This window comes from Mytilus galloprovincialis, chromosome 4, assembly GCF_965363235.1.
Source record: "Mytilus galloprovincialis chromosome 4, xbMytGall1.hap1.1, whole genome shotgun sequence".
NCBI lineage: Eukaryota > Metazoa > Mollusca > Bivalvia > Mytilida > Mytilidae > Mytilus > Mytilus galloprovincialis.
Genome location: NC_134841.1, coordinates 47992904 through 48014163, shown reverse-complemented (window position 1 = coordinate 48014163; position 21260 = coordinate 47992904). Strand labels below are relative to the sequence as shown.

At 29.5% G+C, this 21260-nt stretch overlaps 1 protein-coding gene across 1 annotated transcript in view; it reads left to right on the top strand.

Annotated features, from left to right (window-relative positions):
* The first annotated feature begins 11663 nt into the window (after positions 1 to 11663).
* The window catches only part of LOC143072300 (uncharacterized), a 30487-nt gene continuing 20890 nt past the window's right edge, over positions 11664 to 21260 (top strand). The window contains exons 1-6 of the mRNA XM_076247170.1: positions 11664 to 11817; positions 18740 to 18808; positions 19366 to 19584; positions 20092 to 20206; positions 20518 to 20668; positions 21018 to 21150. Of these exons, the coding sequence (XP_076103285.1) occupies positions 11710 to 11817; positions 18740 to 18808; positions 19366 to 19584; positions 20092 to 20206; positions 20518 to 20668; positions 21018 to 21150 (795 nt within the window). The 5' untranslated portion in view covers positions 11664 to 11709. The remainder of the gene's footprint in view (positions 11818 to 18739; positions 18809 to 19365; positions 19585 to 20091; positions 20207 to 20517; positions 20669 to 21017; positions 21151 to 21260) is intronic.

Here is a 21260-nt window from a genome sequence, read left to right as displayed (position 1 = left end):
AAAAAACAAACCACAGTTAACACGCTGTGTATTCATGAGAATAGATAAATATGTAAAAACTACGTGTTTTAGAAACGATTAATCTTAACTTTAATGCAAAAATATGCCTGGATAACTACGGGTTTGAGAATAAATAAATATGCCATAACCATGGGCTGTCAACGGTCTGACAAATTGCCGTTCAGATTACGACATTCTATTTAAAGAATCACATAATAAGTGTTACTATTATCAAAAGAATATAACGCCATCCTTTTTCTGCTAGTCATTCAGTTAACTTAAATTATGAATGAGATTTAAAAATAGAAATGCGTACATAAAGTTACATTTTTTTTCTCTCAAAACTTTAAATAAGTTAATGAACGATTTGTTCGCATTTACATCATTCTGATTGAATGTTATAACATTTTTCGAAAAAAAATAGCTGCTAGGGTACAAAAAGACGAGTCAAAATGCTGGTGTAAACTTTTGCAATTATTTGGTGACCATCGTCTGTTAACTTTTCACACTTCAGAAATGCCTATACCTATTCAGGAATATGACAAGAGTTTCAACTTCGTACTTTATTTGGCCTTTTAAACATTTTTATTCGAGCGTCACTGATGAGTCTTATGTAGATGAAACGCGCGTCTGGCGTAAATGAAAAAAAAAATTATCCTGGTATCTATGTTGAGTTTTTTCCATTAGTTTGATGTGCTCGACCTTTTGATTTTGCTACTTGATAAGGAACTTTCCGATTTGATTTTTCCTTGGAGTTTTATATTTTTTAAAATCATCTTACGTTTTTAAAAATATTTGTTATATTTTATATGAAAATGCATTGTTATTACAACGTTATTAGGGTACCCATGTATTGAGTAAATGAACTTCCATGGATAGGCATAATGTTTAATACAAACCAGCAAAATGAAAGTTCATCTAAAAAATGGTTCTTACGTTATAGCAATTGATAAACGGTGAAATATCAAATTAAAAATTAAACTAAGGGAATTCTATACAAATATCAGGGTTTATAGATTTAAACAACTAAAATTTTTAATTTTTAAAATTTGATATATAAATGTACACCTGGCGAATGATCGAAATTTTAAACATTAAAATTTATGACATTTTTTTTTAATCATATCTAACATTTCTTTTCAATTGACAAATCAAGACATAAATGCAATGCAGATCATCCCCCCAAAAGGTAAATCACTAAACACCATCGTACTCAATTTACGAAATGCTGTAAATCAGTTTCCAAGAAATCTGTTATAATAGACAAACGAATTACGTCTAAATGATATACATTTTTCTGAAGAAATTGTTTTCAAACGGCATATTTGTGGTAATATCAACGTTTTATATTACACATATAAGATAAGCAGATAAAAGCAGGTTATATCATTCAAGATAAGCAGATAACAGCAGGGTTTATCATTCTAGATAAGCAGATAAAAGCAGGTTATATCTGATCACTTAAAAAAACTCATGTTACACACCCCTTTTCTCGTTTTTTAATTATTCAGTATGACAATAGAAAATGACAAAAGAACATGCACTTTTCAATGATCATCATGATTGATAAGATGTGTCGTATGTATTCATCATTTGGTTTCAATTAAAACTAAATATAGATATTACATTTGCTATTAATACGCAGCAGACTTAATTCCAGTGTAAAAGGGGCAAGGCTTATCATTTTGAGACGGATTTTATGTAGTAGTTCACCGAATTTAGTTACTAAATGATACAACCCTTAATGAGTGAGTTCTATTACACCCTTCTGCCATATAAACAAACAGCTATGTTCTTCGACATTGGTATGTTTTATAAACAAATATCAAAGCCATCACATTATACATCTGTGATACTGATATACAGAAACAGTTTTATTTTGTGAGACGATTTATTGTTTCTCTGTTTTTGACCAGTCCGTACAAATATGCATATATTTCATTTAGTGTCGAGTAGTTTTTATTATTTTTAATAGTATAAACATAGTCATGTCAACTTTTAAAGTTATTTAGATTTTGCAATGTATATTCTTGCAGTATGGGTACCAAAAACCCATAATATACATACTGTAAGTAAAGTTTTGTATAACAGCTGATTGAAATAGAAAGATGAATGTCGTATATGAGATAAGTATATTGTTGATTCCAAGTGTGGTTTTTACCATTATAATGCATCATTAAATGTCTAACCCAAATTGATTGAGTGATTTTTTTTTCTTATTTCCTTGTGAATTGAGTATTTCAAAATGATTGTCAGGAATAAAATTAAACTTGTGTTATGACATATGATATCAAATATGCGATACGAAGTCTAGGTAGCACTATCAAAATCTTTAAGACTTTCAAGATTTTTCACAATGAATGCACCGCCGATCATTAAGTAGCAAAACCTCAAATAGCGCCTTTTTCAGATAAAGAAGGTCGAACCTTTTCTTTGTATTTTGCAAGTCATACCTGATGTATTTTTCTAAAGCAAGATACCATACAAGAGTGGGAAGGTGTTCTTTATATTTCGTGGTATTTCCAACATACGAGAGAAAGGTGTCGTCAATTACAAAGTTATTGCAGAATTATCGTTATTTTGTCATTCCTTTCGTAATCGTAATCTTCACACATAATAAAACACATCATTAAACAATTGTGAAGTATTGAAAAGAAAAGAAAGAAGTGTAATGTAGTGTACTTATATTATTTAATTTTGGATGTAACGCGTCTTCTGATTGGCTGACGTTATTTTGTTATGAGCCCATAGACATAATTTAGTCATGTGACCGTGAAGTCATCAACGTTTTTTCATGGTTTTCTACGGTTTAAAATGGAATTTAGAATTAAATTATAAGAAATAACTGTAACATTTTTTCTGTCTATTCGAAATAACATAAAAAATGTGGTGCACACTGTAAAATAACCCGCTACGCGCGTTATTCAGTGTGCACCAAATTTTTTATGTTATTTCTTCATAGACAGAAAAAATATTACAGTCATTCCTTAAATAATTTCTTTCATTACAAGTTCTAAAATTGGTGGAAGAAAAAAATATATATTAAAGAAACATTCGTTCAATTTAAAAAAAAATATGTTTGAAAAAACCCAGGGTGTAATGTTCTTATTTTGTTATAACATTTTAATTTATAATAACGTGGACAAACGCTAATCTTAGTTTTATAAGTCGACTAAATTTATTTTTAATTGAATCTTTGATTGTAAACAGTTATATAAATAAAATAAGCATAACTTGACATGTACATACATTCACAACAACAGATACAAAATGGGTAAATTGTATGTGTGGTAATTTTATAAGGAAAAGAAAAAGAAAAAGAAACAAATTTTTCATCCCTAAACGGTATAAATTATTGCCTAAAAGTACAAATTGCAGCACATTTGACTTGTACCCTGCTCAGAAATCTCTAGAGTGTATATTTAATATGAATTCGGAAATTTGGAACTTTGAAGTTCTGAACATAGCCAGTTTAAGAAAAAAACTTTATTTAATTCGCCTTCAAATAATATTTCAAATTATAAATTATATTTGACACAACTTCAACGCATATTTCAAGGACCAGTTATAAGAAAGAATTATGAAATACTATCACCAACAAAATGAAAAAGTACTTTATTTTATAATAGTCTATTATATAATTGATTTTAAATAAGAGGCCATTTATTGATCACTTCTGTCAAAATGTTATAGATAAGTGCAACCATAAACAAAAATTTGAATAGAGGTAAAAAAGGAGACTCTTGAGTTGTTTTTGATATCTGGACTACACCCTATTAGCGGCTCTCACGATTTGTTTTATCATGCGAGGTTCATGTGACAAAAAAAGTAATATAAAACAAATTAGATATGAGTATATATGTTCTCAGAGCAAGCAACCGTAGCTGGCGAAGGCCTAGAGATTAAATGACGACTGTTCTAAGATGACGTTTGCCATTAAGCATCTATGTATCACAATGATTTGTTCACATTTTCGTATTTTTCTTTTGTTTGTCAGAAATACATATAATACAAACTTTAAAAAAAGCTTGTCTGATAGGTTACATTTAATATTTAAAGCAACCCTATTAGTTCTTTTGTCAGTCAAGTCTAATATTGCAACCTTATGTACTCCGAAACACGTAAACGTGTAAATGTTTGCAACCTAATATACCATGAAATACTTTAGAGAGTAAATGTTAAATTGTATGCAAAATTTGACAAAGGTAATGAGTTTACTAGCCTTTTGTCAATTGAAACTTTAAACATCTATTCATTTGTGTTTGTAAACACATAAATACACTTAATACAATGGTTTGTTCTAGAAATAATTTAATATAAAGAATTTTTTATATGATTACGCTTCCGGAGCACCCAGGATCATCCCCGAAGTGTTCGTGGGGTTCGTGTTGCCAAGTTTTTAGTTTTTTATGTTTTGAATAAAAAAAACGTTGTTTGTCTTTCAGTCTTTTTCAATTTTGGAATCGTGTTCTCAGTTTATAGGTCCCGTTGGGTATCTTTCTTCTCTCTATTAGAAAGTGAGTACTTTAGAAAATACATCACGTTAAAATACCGAAACCATAAATTTTTTTACGATTACTGCTTTTTGGGGGAGGGGGGTTGCCTAATTTTTAATTCGCTGCGTATTAGTGATATAAGCTTTTGTTTTCAGACGATGTTGTCTGTCTTTCTGCAACATACGCAATTTGTTTGGTAGCATGTCCTCTTTTTGGTGACTTCAGACACTTAACCAAATTAATTTAAAAGTACAAGATGTGTTAGCTGAAGCAACATATACGATCAAAATACCCATTCTCAATGTAAGGAAATCATATGATTCAACAGCAACTTGACTGATGCTTTAACTGGTTAAACTTAACAATCACAAATAGGACTGTGCGCGCAAAAACCATCATTTGAAGGATTTGACTGTGTGTAAATTGTGAAACTTTGCAAGAGATACGTAAGGTATTTTTTTTTCTCCTTCTTGGTTCTTTTATTCATATCTTTTTAGATTTAAGTAATATCCAACGATTTTTATTTTTGGTATGTAGTATGAAGTTTGTTAGTTACATAATTTTGTTTTAAATGTAGTCCTTACAGGCTTCCGTATGTTTCTTTTTCTTCATTATTCAGTATGACAATTTGAAATGACAATACAACAGAACAGGTACTTGTCAATGCATATCATAATGGAGAAGGTGTCTCAATTTGATTCTATCTTTCGGTTTAAATTTAAACTAATTATACATTTTGCGTTTGCTTTTATATACAGAGGTTTAATTTCAGTCTTAAAATATGTAAAACATTATTGTAGACCGAGATCGTTTCTTTTATATATAGATTAAATACAAACTAAGTGCAAAGATTAGTACATTAAATTCCTCATAGAGATTTTTGTTTTACGAAAACAAATTAATTATCTCTATGAAATTACATTATATTTCGAATACATATGGCATTGCCTACGAAACTAAAACACATTCAAGTCGTTTCCCCTTATATATAGCAGTACGCACGAATACAATTCATATTTTTCTGCACTTAAACCTTTTATATAGAAAAAACATGTCTGAAACAGCTAACTGTGTGTCAAACCTCTAGAGCCTTGGAGGCTCCTACTGTTTTTAGCCAGTTTTTAAAGTTTAATTCAAATTCACTGTATATAGTTAGTTCCACGGTTTTACTTCAACAATTTATTTACTTGGATGTCTTCTCCTGCAAACGGAACTCGTCAGAAACATATATAGCAGAATCTTCAGTTTGTTGAAGGAGGCTATTAGCCGACAGAAACAGAAACAGAAACTGTAATAATAAAAATCAGAAGCTGATTTTTGTTGTAGTGACCAATATTTGCATCATGTGATTTTATTAGCCTATATACTGGTACATTTTTCTAAAAACTATTTTCACTAGTGGCTAGTATTTTTACTTGCTTAAAAAGACTTAATATAGTCACAATGCCCAACAATTTACTGAGTAAGATTATGAATATGTATTCCATTATCATCATATAGCAAAGAATACCGTTTAAACCGATAAAACCGCCATCTTTTGCTTTTGCGTCGTTTTTGAGGATTTACTTTATTTTTTGGACGTCAAATGGCAATCATTGCGTTGTAATTTTGTTTTGGGAGGAGGTTGTTGTTTTGTATATGAAGGGATTTTTCGTTATTAATTAACGAGTAAGTTCATGATGTACCATACATTATTGTTCTTAATTTAAAGAAATGTGGTGCAGGGCTGTAAATATCTGTGGTGTGGATTACAAAGACGAAGCTGAGATAACATATTTTAATTTTTCAATATCATTGGATCTATGTAATATTTTTATAATTTTACACACTGAATGTACTACTGAGTCCCAGCTAATTAGGTTAAACTAGCGCTTTTCTAAAATTACAGAAGACGTAACATTGTTTTCCAATTAACAAAAAATAGGTGTTTATCAAATGATCATCTTCTAAAAATAGAAACCATGCAAGAGTGAGAATGGGATTTTTTACATGACTTCCATCCCTTTTTTCGCATCGACTATTCATGGGAAAAAGGTTTCGTAATTCATAAAATGTTTAAAAGAATGTTAACTATTCTATCATTCCTCTCGTTATTTGAACTTAATCTTAACACATATTTAATTTTGAAACAAAAGCGAAGTATTCGTAAAGGAAGTGCAAATAAGATATCCCAACTACTAGTATTTGATTTTTTTTCATTGACAAGATCTCACATCATTAGAAGAAAACATGAACAAAGAAAATTAAGTTCAATCAATTTAAAATGGTTACGATAAACAAGTTAAAAAATGATAATAGAAAACAAAATTGCATTCTTTTAAAAAAGATTATAGTGATGTATTTACACTAACTTGCAAGAATGAGAATTTCAGGCTAACAAAAATCGTAATTCAAAATAGGAGAACGTGAAATTTTAAAGAGAAAACCTGACCATTTATCTGCTGCATTTTTTGTGTGTGCAAATATCCTTCAGGAATTATATTTTTTTTCTCTGTTTTAAGAGGATATTTCTTTATGTGAACATTTGCTTTTGTTGACAAATATACTTGTATTCAATATAGCAAATTGTAATTGACCCTCACTTAAAATCGACACACACAAATATTAATGGATATAAAGGATAAAAATTATTTCATGTCAATAATTTCATAATGATGTGAAAATAACACTCTATAAATTGATGCGTCCAAGGCATTCTTTTCACTTAATTCTTTATCAGAAAAAGTCAATACATAAATTGGAACACAAATGGTGTATTACTTCTTAAATCCACAAGAAGACCAAATGTGATCTTACAAGAAAAGCCAATTATATCTAAGGCAAATTTGTATGAGGGGATCTCCAGCTCCATTTTCTTTTAAAAAGTGTTAACCAGCTGCACTGATTATTATTTACCGGTTCAGACTGCCTTTTCAAGAAAGGACAAGTCTGATGACATTTATACGCTGTAGTAGCATTTTTTAAAATGTGTAATAAAACATGTACCCACTTTCATAGTGCAGTAATTTATGTCTCTTTAATTAATAGACTTCATTGAATAATCTAATATTTAATATGCGCATCTCTTTTTTTTTCGGTTTGTTAAACTATGAGCTTACATTACGCGATAAATAAGATTACATTTCAAGAATGTTATATGAGGTTTATGGGATAGCAGTAAGATTAATTATTAGATGTTTGTCAATTGTGGTAGATTATTCTTTGTGGAACGACACTTACTTCCCTGTCTAAAGCTTAAGCTTAGTCGCGAATATTCGGTCAGTCAGGTCGCCAAAACGGTCAACAGAAACGAAAATCTATCTATTTATCATCAGTAACCACTACTGTACAGCAAAATCAGGTAATGGTATCATCTATTAAAATACATTTGATACAAGTTTTGTAAGAGACGTTATTCTACTTGGTTCCACTAAATCGTCATAATTAATAAAAAAAAATCCCACCAAAACGGCATATGCAAGAGAGACAAGCACAGTTGTACTCTTCTTAGAAAGTGAGTTACTTATTCGGATCTATTTTGAATTTCGGAAACGTTGCCGTGTTAAAAAAAATAACTTTCTCTAGTTCGCCTTCTGATGCACTTAACACAAATTTTAATTTTTAGTTCAAATAATTTCAAGTACAAATGTACCTGTAATAAAACATATTTGAAATACAGCTATAAAAATGCGAAGAAGGGATTTATTATATAATTGATATATCATAACAGGTCATTTATTCATCACTTCGGTCTAAACGGCCAATAGATATGTGTAACCACATACAAAAAGTTATATAATATAAGATGATCTGTTAGTATTCCCTTGTGTTATAAAAGATTAAATCAGATAGGTATACTGAAAAACCTTAAAAAATATAGTTTGTATTCTAAATTGACATTACATATGTGAAGCACCACTACACATTCTATTATCATTCATGTCTAATACTGCAACCTAGCATTCTTTGAAACTCGTAACAACGCATACGTTAATATTAATTTCCAATATTTGCAACCTTATATACCCTGAAATACTTTACATAGTTAAAGTTATTTTTTATTGGAGATTCGATATATGTATTGCATTAGAGGTTTTTCTTTTTTTTTTCGAAATTTAACATCTATTCATTCATGTTTGTTAAATATACTAGTTAACAAATATAACATCTATTATTTCATGTGTATTAAAAGATAAATACATTTAATCCAATGTACTTTTACTAGAAAGGATTTAATACGCAGGATATATTACAAAATACAGTAGGTATTAAGAAAATACGTAAATTTAAGATAACTTAAAATAAAGATTTCACTATTACTACTAACCCTTAGTATATTTTGTTGCATAATTACTAATTCGAAAGATGCCACCCGTGGAGGAGAAACTGCTTTAACTGGTGTTTTTCCTTCGTATATGAAGTATGAGACTGATTTTTTTCTGATGTTGCTAGCTATCTTTCTGAGACTTACTTATTTTGTTTAGTATTTTGTTCCTTCTTTATTTCCTACCGACACTAATCAGTCAATTTAACACAAAACAGTTGTCAGATAAGGTAACAAAAAACGATTTAGAAACACGTGTTGACTATATTTAGGAATTCATATCATATAGGTTTTTAAACACTATGCCGATGCATCAACTGGTATGATGGAGTACCTTGAGCTCAGTTGCCATGTCAATGATCGATTTGATACATTTTGACAGTTATTGAAGTGGCACTAGTTACGAGATTTTAAACAGCTAGTATGATTCATTTTTGTCCAAATAACTTAAAAAAACATTGATTATGAATTATTCACTTGCAAGTGAATAATTTGACCTCATTGAATCCGTATTCATGTGAACTTCAATTCCACCCCTTAGTTTCAGATTAATTAACACGTGAATTGCATGTGTAAAGTTATTTAAAGGAAACAAATGACATCATTGAAAGTGAAACAAAAGTAAATCATTTGATTGACTGATTCGATCTACAAAAAAAAACATTCTTATAAGGTAAAAACGATGATAAACATTTTTTTATTCATCTATAATATAAAATTAAATATACCTAGAAATATCCAACATCACGAGTTTGGTTAATCTATTTATATCTATATTTATGTTTACATCGCTTATATGGTTATCGGATGACTTTAGAGGTCAACTCAATGGTTAATTAGATGGCGTCTAAACTAAAAAAACACACGAAACGAAGCTACATATTTTTAAAAGTGTCTTGTTTATTGTTTATTTTAGACGTTTAATAGTTTGGATAAATGTTTTACATTGTTATTAATCAAATATGAGAATTTGATTAAAATTGGTAAACATGAATTTGACAGCTAGTGCCACTTTAAACTTGTGTAGCTGTACACGAGATAAGGTCGAAATTCCTCGGTGATAAGTTCACTTTTGGTTAATTTTTACTTTTTTTTTGTTTTTGTGATCTCACACGTTTTATATTATATGAAGACTTCCAAACTTTGAGTTCCGAACAAATCTGGTGCACGTGCCACCAACACATGTTATAAAAGTAAAGATAATGCTCAAATCAATAAGGTACCATTGATACACTACTGTCAAATTTCTATTTTGGAGTACAAATGGATTGGTCGGCTTATTCTTGGACGACGACTTCTTGCAGAATGTTTGTAAACGTTTACCATGTGTCTTCAACTCAGTTAGGCAAGGGGCAAACTGCCGCAAGTCGCACCAGTGCTTAATTGACAACGGTTGCTAATTATCATGACTATGGTCCACAGTACTTCCGGATTCCTCTTCTAATAAATGCAAAATGACCGCTATGATATATTTTAACCGTAAGATGACTTTAACACTTATGATTAAATCTTTAATTATTTGGTGCATATCCATTACAAAATTCATGATTTTTTTCAACCCAAAGCGCTACTATTTTCCGAATTCAGGTGTTTTATTTCTTAAATTAATTCGGACAGAGAAATTAACATAAATGTTCACCTTTTTAAGCAGTACTTTAAGTAATTATCACTGTTGTAATTATTATACTTGGATTATATAATGTGTAATTTGATACAACTCGAAATACCGTGTTATATTTACCCATCAAATATCTTTATTGAAATAATTTGGACTAAAAAGGATTAGCAAAACAGAAATATCAAAAGTATAGGAAAAGAAGAGGTTAGCAGTTTTGTTTTTCTTACATATTTAAAAGTATTTTGGAATATATATTTTTCTTAAATGAGATAAATCATCTTGCTCATATATATAAAATGAAACATAAAAGAATATTCGGTAGTAGGCATATGATCAATTTAAAATAGAAATAGTTTTTAACAGTTTCTTTTGAAAAAAAGGCGATATTGATATTTAAACATGTTGTATTCTGCGTAAGTATGATTCATTTAACGTAAGTTCTAACAAAGAGATTGACAATAACCGTAACATTGCAAATTAGTTATTTCAGTCGTTTTATTCTTTTTATCTATTGAAAATTAGATAACGTGTTATTCAATCAAGCATGCAAGACTCTGTTATCCTAACCAATAAGGAAAAACCGTTTTTTAAACGTTTTGTTTTAATTGTATGCGGCGGATACCTATATTTAAACCTTTCTCCGTAAAACATTTTCTGACAATAAAAAATGCAATAGTGGGAGGCACTATAAGTTAAGTCAATCAGCATTATATTGTCACATGTTAGAAAATTGGCAACTGGATGTACAGGATAATACACGGTAATGAAGATGTTTAATTTTACAACAAAATTAAAAAATTTAACGATTTTGTTTTCATTTTCCTAATTTTATAAACATAAACATTGTGATTAGGTTTCATTGAGATATTTTTCCTGTAACTCAGAAAAGCTATATTCATAAATAAGGTAAGACTCTTAAAAATCAGATGTATCATTAAGTAATGCTTTATAAAAACGTTCAGTTTATTTTTTTTAACTTTAAAATGGAAATAAAAATTCACAGTTGGTAAAATAGTCTAAGAAGTATTAAGCCATAATTTTGTATTATGAAATATGTTTCTTTACAATACAGAATAGTTTATTGACAGCGCTATGTAACAATTAATGTTTAAAAATTACGGTCCTGAATTGTTATAATTTTAACAAAGCAAATCTTGTCTGTGAAAGAGTATAACAAAAAAAAACTCACTTTTTCTTTAAAAAAAAATATAAAGTACTATTACTAATTTGATTTTTTTTTCAGATCTTTTTGAAATGTGAAAGAAAATACTTATAGTTTCCGCGCATCAAAAATGTCGACAAATGAAGGCAGTGTCTATGATCTAGCCAAACTTTTGAACTTAACCAACGAGGAGATACTCCAGCACCTGAAAGACAGTTTCTATAAAGGACGAATATATGTATGTGCAAGTTAACTTTATACATAAACTAATGAAAATATGTTTATTGTAATATCATTTTATATAGGAAAAGACACCTTTTCCAAAATAACAAAATTCATGAGTGCTTGTTTAACTTTAAGTCACACGTATATATTTACATTTTGGAATGTAGAAGATTTGGTTTTGATGTGAGATATAATTAATAATTACTTTAGAACGTATTCATAACGTTGTATAGATTCCGGACAATTCTAACCTCTTGTATTATATACTTGTCTGTTGTTTACGATCGTACAATGATATGGACATTCAAAATGATATTTGAGAGTTTTGTTGGTTTCTTGTATTATTAAGGGTTGACCGATATCTTTTTATATACACATTAATGTATGACATTGTTCTTGGGATCCGTTATCATCAGCAATGTAGATTTTTTTAACGGATAATAACTTTTTAAGATTTATCCGAAGATTTTTATTTAATTTTCTAAAGGTAACGAATTGAAGATTTCACATTTATTAGTAAATATAGAAAAGATTTACCGAATATGATTTTCATATATTAAAGTATTATACCTTTAAGTAAAATGAACGGACGAAAAATATGGAATGAAAATGTTGAATAAGCAAAGGGGTTTATAACTCAAAGTAAGATTTATTGTCAACCAAATCCTATTGATGAAGAACCCTTAACTTTAATTTAATATTGTGACTCAAAGCATCACAAAAACTTGATGGGTATCCTTGGACAACATTTTTAGATACGTTTAGTCTGCCTCATATCTTGACTTACATCTAGAAATTGACAATGAGGGTCGGTTGAAAACAAAACTTTACGTCAAAAGAGATTATTTCAGCTTTCCAATTGTGAACTTTCCATTTCTAAGTAGCAACATTCCAGCAGCACCTGCATACGGGGTATATATCTCCCAATTGATACGATATTCCCGTGCTTGCATTTCCTATCATGATTTTCTTGATAGAGGGTTGCTGCTCACAAGGAAGCTATTAAACCAAGAGTTCCAAATGGTGAAGTTGAAATCATTCCTTCGTAAATTTTACGGACGCCATCACGAGTTGGTTGACCGTTATGGAATAACCGTTTCACAAATGATATCGGATATGTTCCTTACGTCGTAACTAAAATCCCCTTTCCTTTCATGAATGTTAACTACCGAATTAGACTATTTACCGGATTTGTTATCACATAAGCAACACGACGGGTGCCACATGTGGAGCAGGATCTGCTTACCCTTCCGGAACACCTGAGATCACTCCTAGATTTTTGATGGGGTTCGTGTTGTTTATTCTTCATTTTTCTATGTTGTGTCATGTGTGCTGTTGTTTGTTGTGTCTTTTTCATTTTTAGCCATGACGTTGTCAGTTTGTTTTAGATTTATGAGTTTGACTGTCCCTTTGGTATCTTCGTCCCTCTTGTAAAATAAATGCCTATAATAATAATTTAATACGATTTTCGAGATCTCAGTGTTCGAGAATAGTCGAGATTTTCTGCATAAAGATGCGAAAATTAAGAAATCTGCAAAGGAAATCAAAATAATAGATAAACGCAACATATACAACTAATAAACGATGAAATTTAATAAAGACTACAGATCGAAAGGTTCCATCAATCCTTTGCAGATACGGAAGTATATAGCCCCAAGATGATATTTTCGGTCACTTTGTGTTTGGACGATCAATTAACCCTTCGAACTCAGAATCAAAAGGTAGCGTAAATTCTTTGAATCTAATTTCTTGAATGATCACGAGAAGTCAATGGTATCAGAGTTTAGTATTTACGTTTCAAAATTTTGTCTTACAAAAAGTTTTTTGAAGCTTTTTTTCATTTGGTTTAAAACTGCAAAAATATCATTTACAATTGACATATTATCCTTAACCTACACACAACACATGCTTACAATGCTTGTAACCAATATACCGGTGTTGATTAAAGATATTTTTAATTGTAAATCTGTAGCTTATGTGTTACTTGATAAAAACTGTCTTTCAAAATGTCAGAAAGTTACATAAATTATCATAATTATATTATAAAACTGAGGTGTCCATATGAGTTTTTCCCCATTAATGAACACATATTTAATGATTCGATGCAATTGTATGATTTTGCTTTCTTCTACTTTATGGTTAAAAAAGTATGAGATAATACTTTCTCTTTCACATGGTATATAATGCGTTTTTTAAAATAATTAAGTAAGCACTAACATGAACGAAATTGTGTGTCTTTAAAAAAAAAGGGGGGGGGGTGCATTTTGAATTTTTTGAGGGGATGGTTGCAGGTGTTCATATTCACTTTTAATGTTGCAAACGTAGCTGTTTCATTGACACATGCATCTAGGCTATTAGAAGTGGAATTGCACTAAGTTGTATGGCAAGACTTTTTAATACTTGAAATATTTCTGTCAGTACATACTGTGTGTTTAAAATGTTGAATTACAGATTGAAGTAAATAAACTCATCATAGATACCAGGACTAAATATAGTATATACGCCAGATGCGCGTTTCGTCTATAAAAGACTCCTCAGTGAAATGCAAAATAAATATTATATGACAAGTAATTGTAAAATGATTACTATGGATTGCATAGTACATAAAGTTAACTAATTAGAAAACAGTATACGCTGTAGGTGAATATGTCTTCACCCGTATATATTAGCTTATATGTCAGTTTCAGTTGGCTTCATGAACATTCGATAAGTAAATTCATAACTGCAGTTTCTAAAATTATAATTAATGATGAAAAGTTAGAAGCAATATTTGTCAATGTTGAATTCATATTACATTTTTTAAAAAATAAATCAACGTTATCTTTACGTACTTTACATGAACTAAATTTGTGAATTCTAGAGATGTTTAAGTGTGTGACTAGGGAGAGTGAATATTGAGACGACAAAATAATAATTAATAAACTCATCATAGATATCAGGATTGAAATGATAACCTTAACACATCAAAAGTTACCATGTGAAATACAGTAAATATACATTTCTATAGATGCCCGTTATAGAAGAATTTGAGTTACCTTTAATAATTTGTTTAACGTTGAATTGATAGGACTTCCGCATTTGATAATTATGATATGTCTATAAAGGCTTTCGTGAGATTGACGGTAATTGACGAAAGAAAACCGTTGGTAGAATAAGACTTAAAAGATTATGAAATAATGTCACTGCAACTTCATTACGCCAGTTTAGAACAATGTTATATCGGTTTGTCAAAATAAATACATTCGTGTTGAAAAAAATCAGTTATACTGCTTTTGTAACGTTGTCTCTTTAAACAAAAAAGAATGTTGAAACTGATAAAAGCGTACTTACGTAAAGTATAGGTATACCTAGTGCCTATAGAAACAAAACACATCATATTCAAATTACCTTTTGATTCCTTTTGGAATAAAAACATATAACTACAGATTAATTAAACTATTTTGTTTCGAATACACCTTTTTCATTTTCGAAGCTTTCGGTTAGACTTTTCTTGCTTATACGGGTCGATATCTAAATTTACCAAATTTCACTCACCCAAATTTTATCACACTGGTCCGAAATTCGAAAGCAAATTAGTAATCTGCATCTCTTTTTGATAATCGTTCCTATGGATAATTATGGTTGGACTCTCAAAAAGTAAATTTCATTTATTTTGATAAACATGTCAGTATTTTTGAACTGTAAAATCAAGAATGTCTTAAATTGATGGAACCTTTTTCTTTATGCAGATATAAAGAGTCTTCAAAATCGCCTATCAATTAGTCAAGTGCAAACGAAGATTCATTAGTTAGAATTTTTACCAATTAGAAAAAAAATCATGTAGGGGTTGCATTTGCATTGATATTCAATATACCTATTGAAATTATTTAGTGTGGTTATTTAAATATAACAATTTTGCTATAAAAGCTGTCATCAAAATCTTAATAATTAAAGGGCGCAGTGTTGAAACCTTATATGTCAATTATAATAATTGACCAAAATGTACAAATATTGATCATAATCAAAGTAAACACACGAATAAGAAAATTAAGGTGACAGAGGTAAATATTGATATGACAGTAATCAACATTTACTTATGTTTCCTTGGGTCATAGCGGATCAAGGACAGCCTAGTTAACATTAGGTACCAGTAACCGTCGTATTAAATTGAAATGTTGAATGACAAGAAGAATTAGGCTATGATACATTAATTATTCGGTTTTTACATGGTCAATAAAGGAGACGGTATACCGATGCATTAATATGGTAAATTGACGAGGAATGCTAATATTTGTAACAAAGAAAAGCGGCGAGAATTGCATGAACTTCAAAAGATCCCCAATATCAGAGTTAGCTACAGGAACCTGTATCTTGTTTTACGGTAGGCCATGGAAGACCTGCCAGGAACTGATATGTTTAAGAACCGCTATCATATTGGCTCTGGTATTACTTAAGTTTTTTCCGATGATCAGGCTGAAGCTATCTAAGTATCTCATCCAAAACACATCTCTTATAAAGGCCTCATTGTCTCTGTAAATAATTGCGAAATGCACAATACTTACCTGATCTATCGTGAAAAAAAATAAATCATCTTAATTTAAAAAAAAAGTAAATATGGATTTCAGTATGGTCAAATCGATCAAAGTAAATCAACTTTTAGTTTTTGATAGGTCTTATGATTACTTTCATCTATTAACTGCAAGTTGGTGAACCGTTGATGTGTTTGAACTTTTAATTTTGCCATTTTTAAGTGACTTTTCGTTTCGAATTTTCATTGGAGTTCGTTTTTTTTATTGTTTAACTTTAATTTTTGATTACAAACTTTAACAACAAAAGAGATAATCTCAATATTCTCAATGTACTTTTATACTTGCGTAGCAATTTCACGACAACATCAATTTTAGGAGGAAACAACTTCGTTTTCAAACGATAATCTAGGGATTGTGTTTTTAATTATTTCCTTCATTAAATGTTAGCTACAATGACACTATAAAGCACAAGATTCTATTTGTTCGTACATTTAGCTGTCGTATGTTATGCTAGTTATTACAAAAATGCGTGAGGAGAAAGGAGATACATGTAATTCATACATCGTTGTCAATAACATTAAATTGTATGCGACTGTCATACAAGGGAGAGGTTAAGCTAGCTATAAAACATTTTGAATCCACCATTTTATACATAAGAAAATGCATGTACTAAGCCAGGAAAATGACAGTTGTTGTCCATTTGTTTAATCTGTTTGTGCTTTTAATTAGGCACTTACTGTTTTGATTTTTTCACGGAGTTCAGTATTTTTGTGACTTTACTTTTCATATAAAATTACTGCTTTTGATATTGTCATTTAACGAAAATAATCAACGTCTTTCCTTTTTTCTGTTTACATTTTTCCATTTTTTTTTAATATTTGACATAGTGGTTTTTTTTTATAAACAATTAACTTTAACGAACCTTTTCATCTATATTATTTTTTTTAAAAACAGACTCACCACTAAGATGTCTCTATTCTTACATTTTTATGTATCTTTTTTTTTATTTGCGTTCATATGTGCTTAAAATATAAATCTGATAATTTGAATAAGCCAGTAACTGAACAATTATAATTTGTGACAACTACATATATCAAAACGTAATGTCACAATTGATGAAATAATAAGATTCATGTTGTAACTTAATATGGTAATCTAAATAATGACACCAAATATATAAATATTGGTCACATACCGACATCTAGGTTAACATAAGAGGAAAGAAAAGTACGCACTATTCATTAAATATTTATCTTGTTTTCAAATAAATGATATAACAGTGGATAATCCGAGTTGTCAATAAAACTAGACAATTTTGCAGGTATCCGCTACCGTGAAGTACCAGTAGCCGTTTTGATAATTTAAATTGTTTATTTTGAACTTATACAAACATAGGCCGCAATTAGCGTAAGTTAACACCACAGGAAATCTAGAAGAATATTTTAGTTCATTGTAAGCAATTTGTTCATGTAGTTATTTCAATAAGCACTGTTTTCCCTACTGCAAGGAAATTTCAAAATTCTAAAAATGAAAGTTTTTAAAGTCAAATGAAATAAAAGCTCAAAATGTTCCGTACATATGAAAATTGAAAGCTCAAAATATGAATTAAATACGACCCATTCTTTCAGTATGTAAAATCATACAAATCAATGGAATAACACATATATAAAAAAGTTGTCAACAAGTAACCGTCATATGATTGAAGTTTTGTCTATTTATCTGAACAATAAAAAATGTAACATAATCTTGCTTTTCCTTGACCTATTATCATTAAAGGTAATTAAATATACAACCCTATAGTTAATATATTGTTAATTATCGAAAACTGTACAAAGTTAGAACAACCTTCAAATCTATTTAAGGACCTCACGAACTTTAAAGCTGATACAAATGAACTAGAATATGACATGCACTAACAATAATCTATGATTTTTATTTTTTCTAAGACAATTACAAGTACAATTTTGGCTTGAAAAATGATAAAGATTAATGTGATATTAGAATTGCAACGGGGAATATTCTTCATGTAATTATGTGACTACGTTTAATGTTATACCCTGACTTACAATTTGAGTTTTAAATCACTAGCTTTTTGATGTTAGATGTTCACGACTAATATTCGCAAACATTACTTTTTAAATGAATACGTGATTTAAGCAAATAATAATACAGCAATGGACTAAAGCAATATCTAGGTTGATTAAAATTGCATTTGTGCAATTGTATAATTATACACAACTTTTCGAACATTCAAATCGTTCAAACAATTTTAGTAAGTCAAAATGAACAAAAACGAAAAAGATTGTTTTTGAATTGACAAAACCACACTGCAAAATCGTGTAGAACTATTATCATTTACTACATTTTAACAAAGGAAGAATAAAATATTTGGAGTTATTCATATATTATCTTTTTTTTATGTTTCAGACGTACATTGGAGATGTTTTGATTGTAGTCAATCCTTATGAAACAATCCTAAATCTATACAATGATCAGGTGAGTTTTATTCTCAGGTACAAGTTGTAATCTAGAGGTTCTAAAGAGCCTTGGTCGCACACCTATGTCTATGCGCATATCTGAAAAAAGACGCTTTTCAACATTTTAGACTCGTATAGACAAAAATCTCATTTGTGTTGATATTTCTGGTGGTTATGTAAATTAGATGCTCCCTATCTTCTCTCTTCTTTAGTTTTTGCCAAATAGATTAGATAAAATCCTCATTTAAGAACGATTGCTCTTATACAGAGTGACATTAACTAACTTTATCAGTAAAATTGTTCTGTAGATCCTTGCCTTGCTGATCATCGAAACAAACGAAAATAGAAAAGAATTGGGAAAAATATGTAAAAGTATTTTGTGTTTGTCAAAAGTCGTTTAAGACCAAATTTGTCAGAATGAATTCCAACTTAGTAGCTTCTGTTTGTTTCTTTTCTGTCATGTGCATATGGTTTTTGATAAGAAGTATATGCTTATCCGTTCCACAAGTTTGATATTACTTTGATTAAAATTCATCCGCTGAGTTGATTTTCATCTAATTTTTGCATCTTTTATAGCAACATGTTTATTATCAACAAGCAGCCCGATTTCCGCCACATATTTACTGGACAGCAGAGCAAGCATATATACGTCTACAGGAGGAACAGAGAAATCAATGCATCGTTGTGACTGGGGACTCCGGGGCAGGAAAAACTGAAAGTACTAAACATATATTGCAGCATCTGACAAAAAGATCGCCTTGTGAAATCACTAAATTAGTCGAAAAGCTTAATCATGTAAGTTTATTTTTGCCAATTACTATTTTTGGTGAAATAAAAGTTGTATTTCACGAGCGTTAATCATTTTTGTTTACGTTTCATCTTTATTAGAGCCTGTTTGGTTAAAACACTATTTGCTATAATCTTAGCTCAAAGAATATCTTATCGTTATAAGTACTACTTTCAAATGACTTAAAAAAGGCTACTTTTAATGTTTATTAAGTTTTTTTAACATTGGTTAGAAATATTATAAGATGGATATCAAGTATGCATATGAGTTTTAATTCAAAAAAGTTCATCAAATAATATATATGAATTAAAAAAAAAATACACATTCTGATTCTCTTCTGAGAATATCTTCTGATATAACCTATTAAAGTAGAAAAGTGACGTTGCAAAAGAACCCTTGAATTTCATATAATGTATATCTAATTTATATCTTGTGAATGATAATCTACGACTTTTACATGTAATTATGAAAATAATGTTTCATGCATATATATATACTTAAAGTATTATTTTAAGGTCAATCCTTTGATAGAACTTTTCGGAAATGCTAGTACCTTACTGAACAACAATTCTAGTCGATTTGGAAAACTAATAGAACTTTCATATAATGAAAACGACAAATTAATTGGTGGTAAGAATACATTTTTATATCTATTTTCTTTACAAACTTGTATAATCAACTCATTGTATTACATGTTGTATTATTTACAAAATCGGGTAGAAAATCGGTTATTATGTTTTTCCTGTGAAGTTGTATAAAAATAGAAATAAAGTAAAGTGGTTTCCGGAAATGAAGAGTTTCATGCAAGTCACTGCAACGTATTACATAACCTTAAATTTGATAGTATTCTCTTCTTACATCAACCCATTCATTGTCGATTTAATACGGTTACATGCATTTACATATAATGATATATATGTAAATTATATCATTTATTCTAGGTAAACTAAGAACATTTGTGTTAGAGAAATCCCGTGTAGTTCATCATAAAGCTCGGGAGAGAAATTTCCACATATTTCATGCCTTGTTCAGTGGAAATAATGAACATGACTTACAAGAAAAATATAAATTGGAAAGACCAAATGAATACAGGTACCTGATATGAAAGTAAAACTATTACATGAAGATCCTGATATAAAATGAGTTTAACATTGTTATAGTTTTTGGTTTGATGATAAACCTCAGTGTAAATCTAAATTGTCCATGTATTGTGATTTAAAGCTATGCGAGCAGTTCAGTTTTGATTCAGTTGTTCTCATTAAGTTGGCACTATAAATGTTTGCCTTATGTCAAGTAAAAACCTTTAAATGGTAATATTTGCACAGTAAACAAATTAATTCGTTTTTTTTTAAATATTAATGTTAGTTTACACATCTTATAGTCTGCAGGATACGATTAAGATTGGTTTTGTTTATTCATAATCGTTTCCGTATTTTCATAGAATTATGCGTGAAGATGAAGATATGCTTCATTTACACACTGGCATATTTGGGAGTCAAGAAGAAAAACAAAAATACGGGAATAGTTTCTCTAAAGGCTGTAAAATCTTAAAAGAAATCGAATTTACGGAAAAGGTATTTTAAGCTTTGATATTATAATATAAATCTTTATTGAGATCAAACAATATACCAGATGCAAACACTTCATAAAGTTTCTATAAATGACATATTTATGTGCAATACAT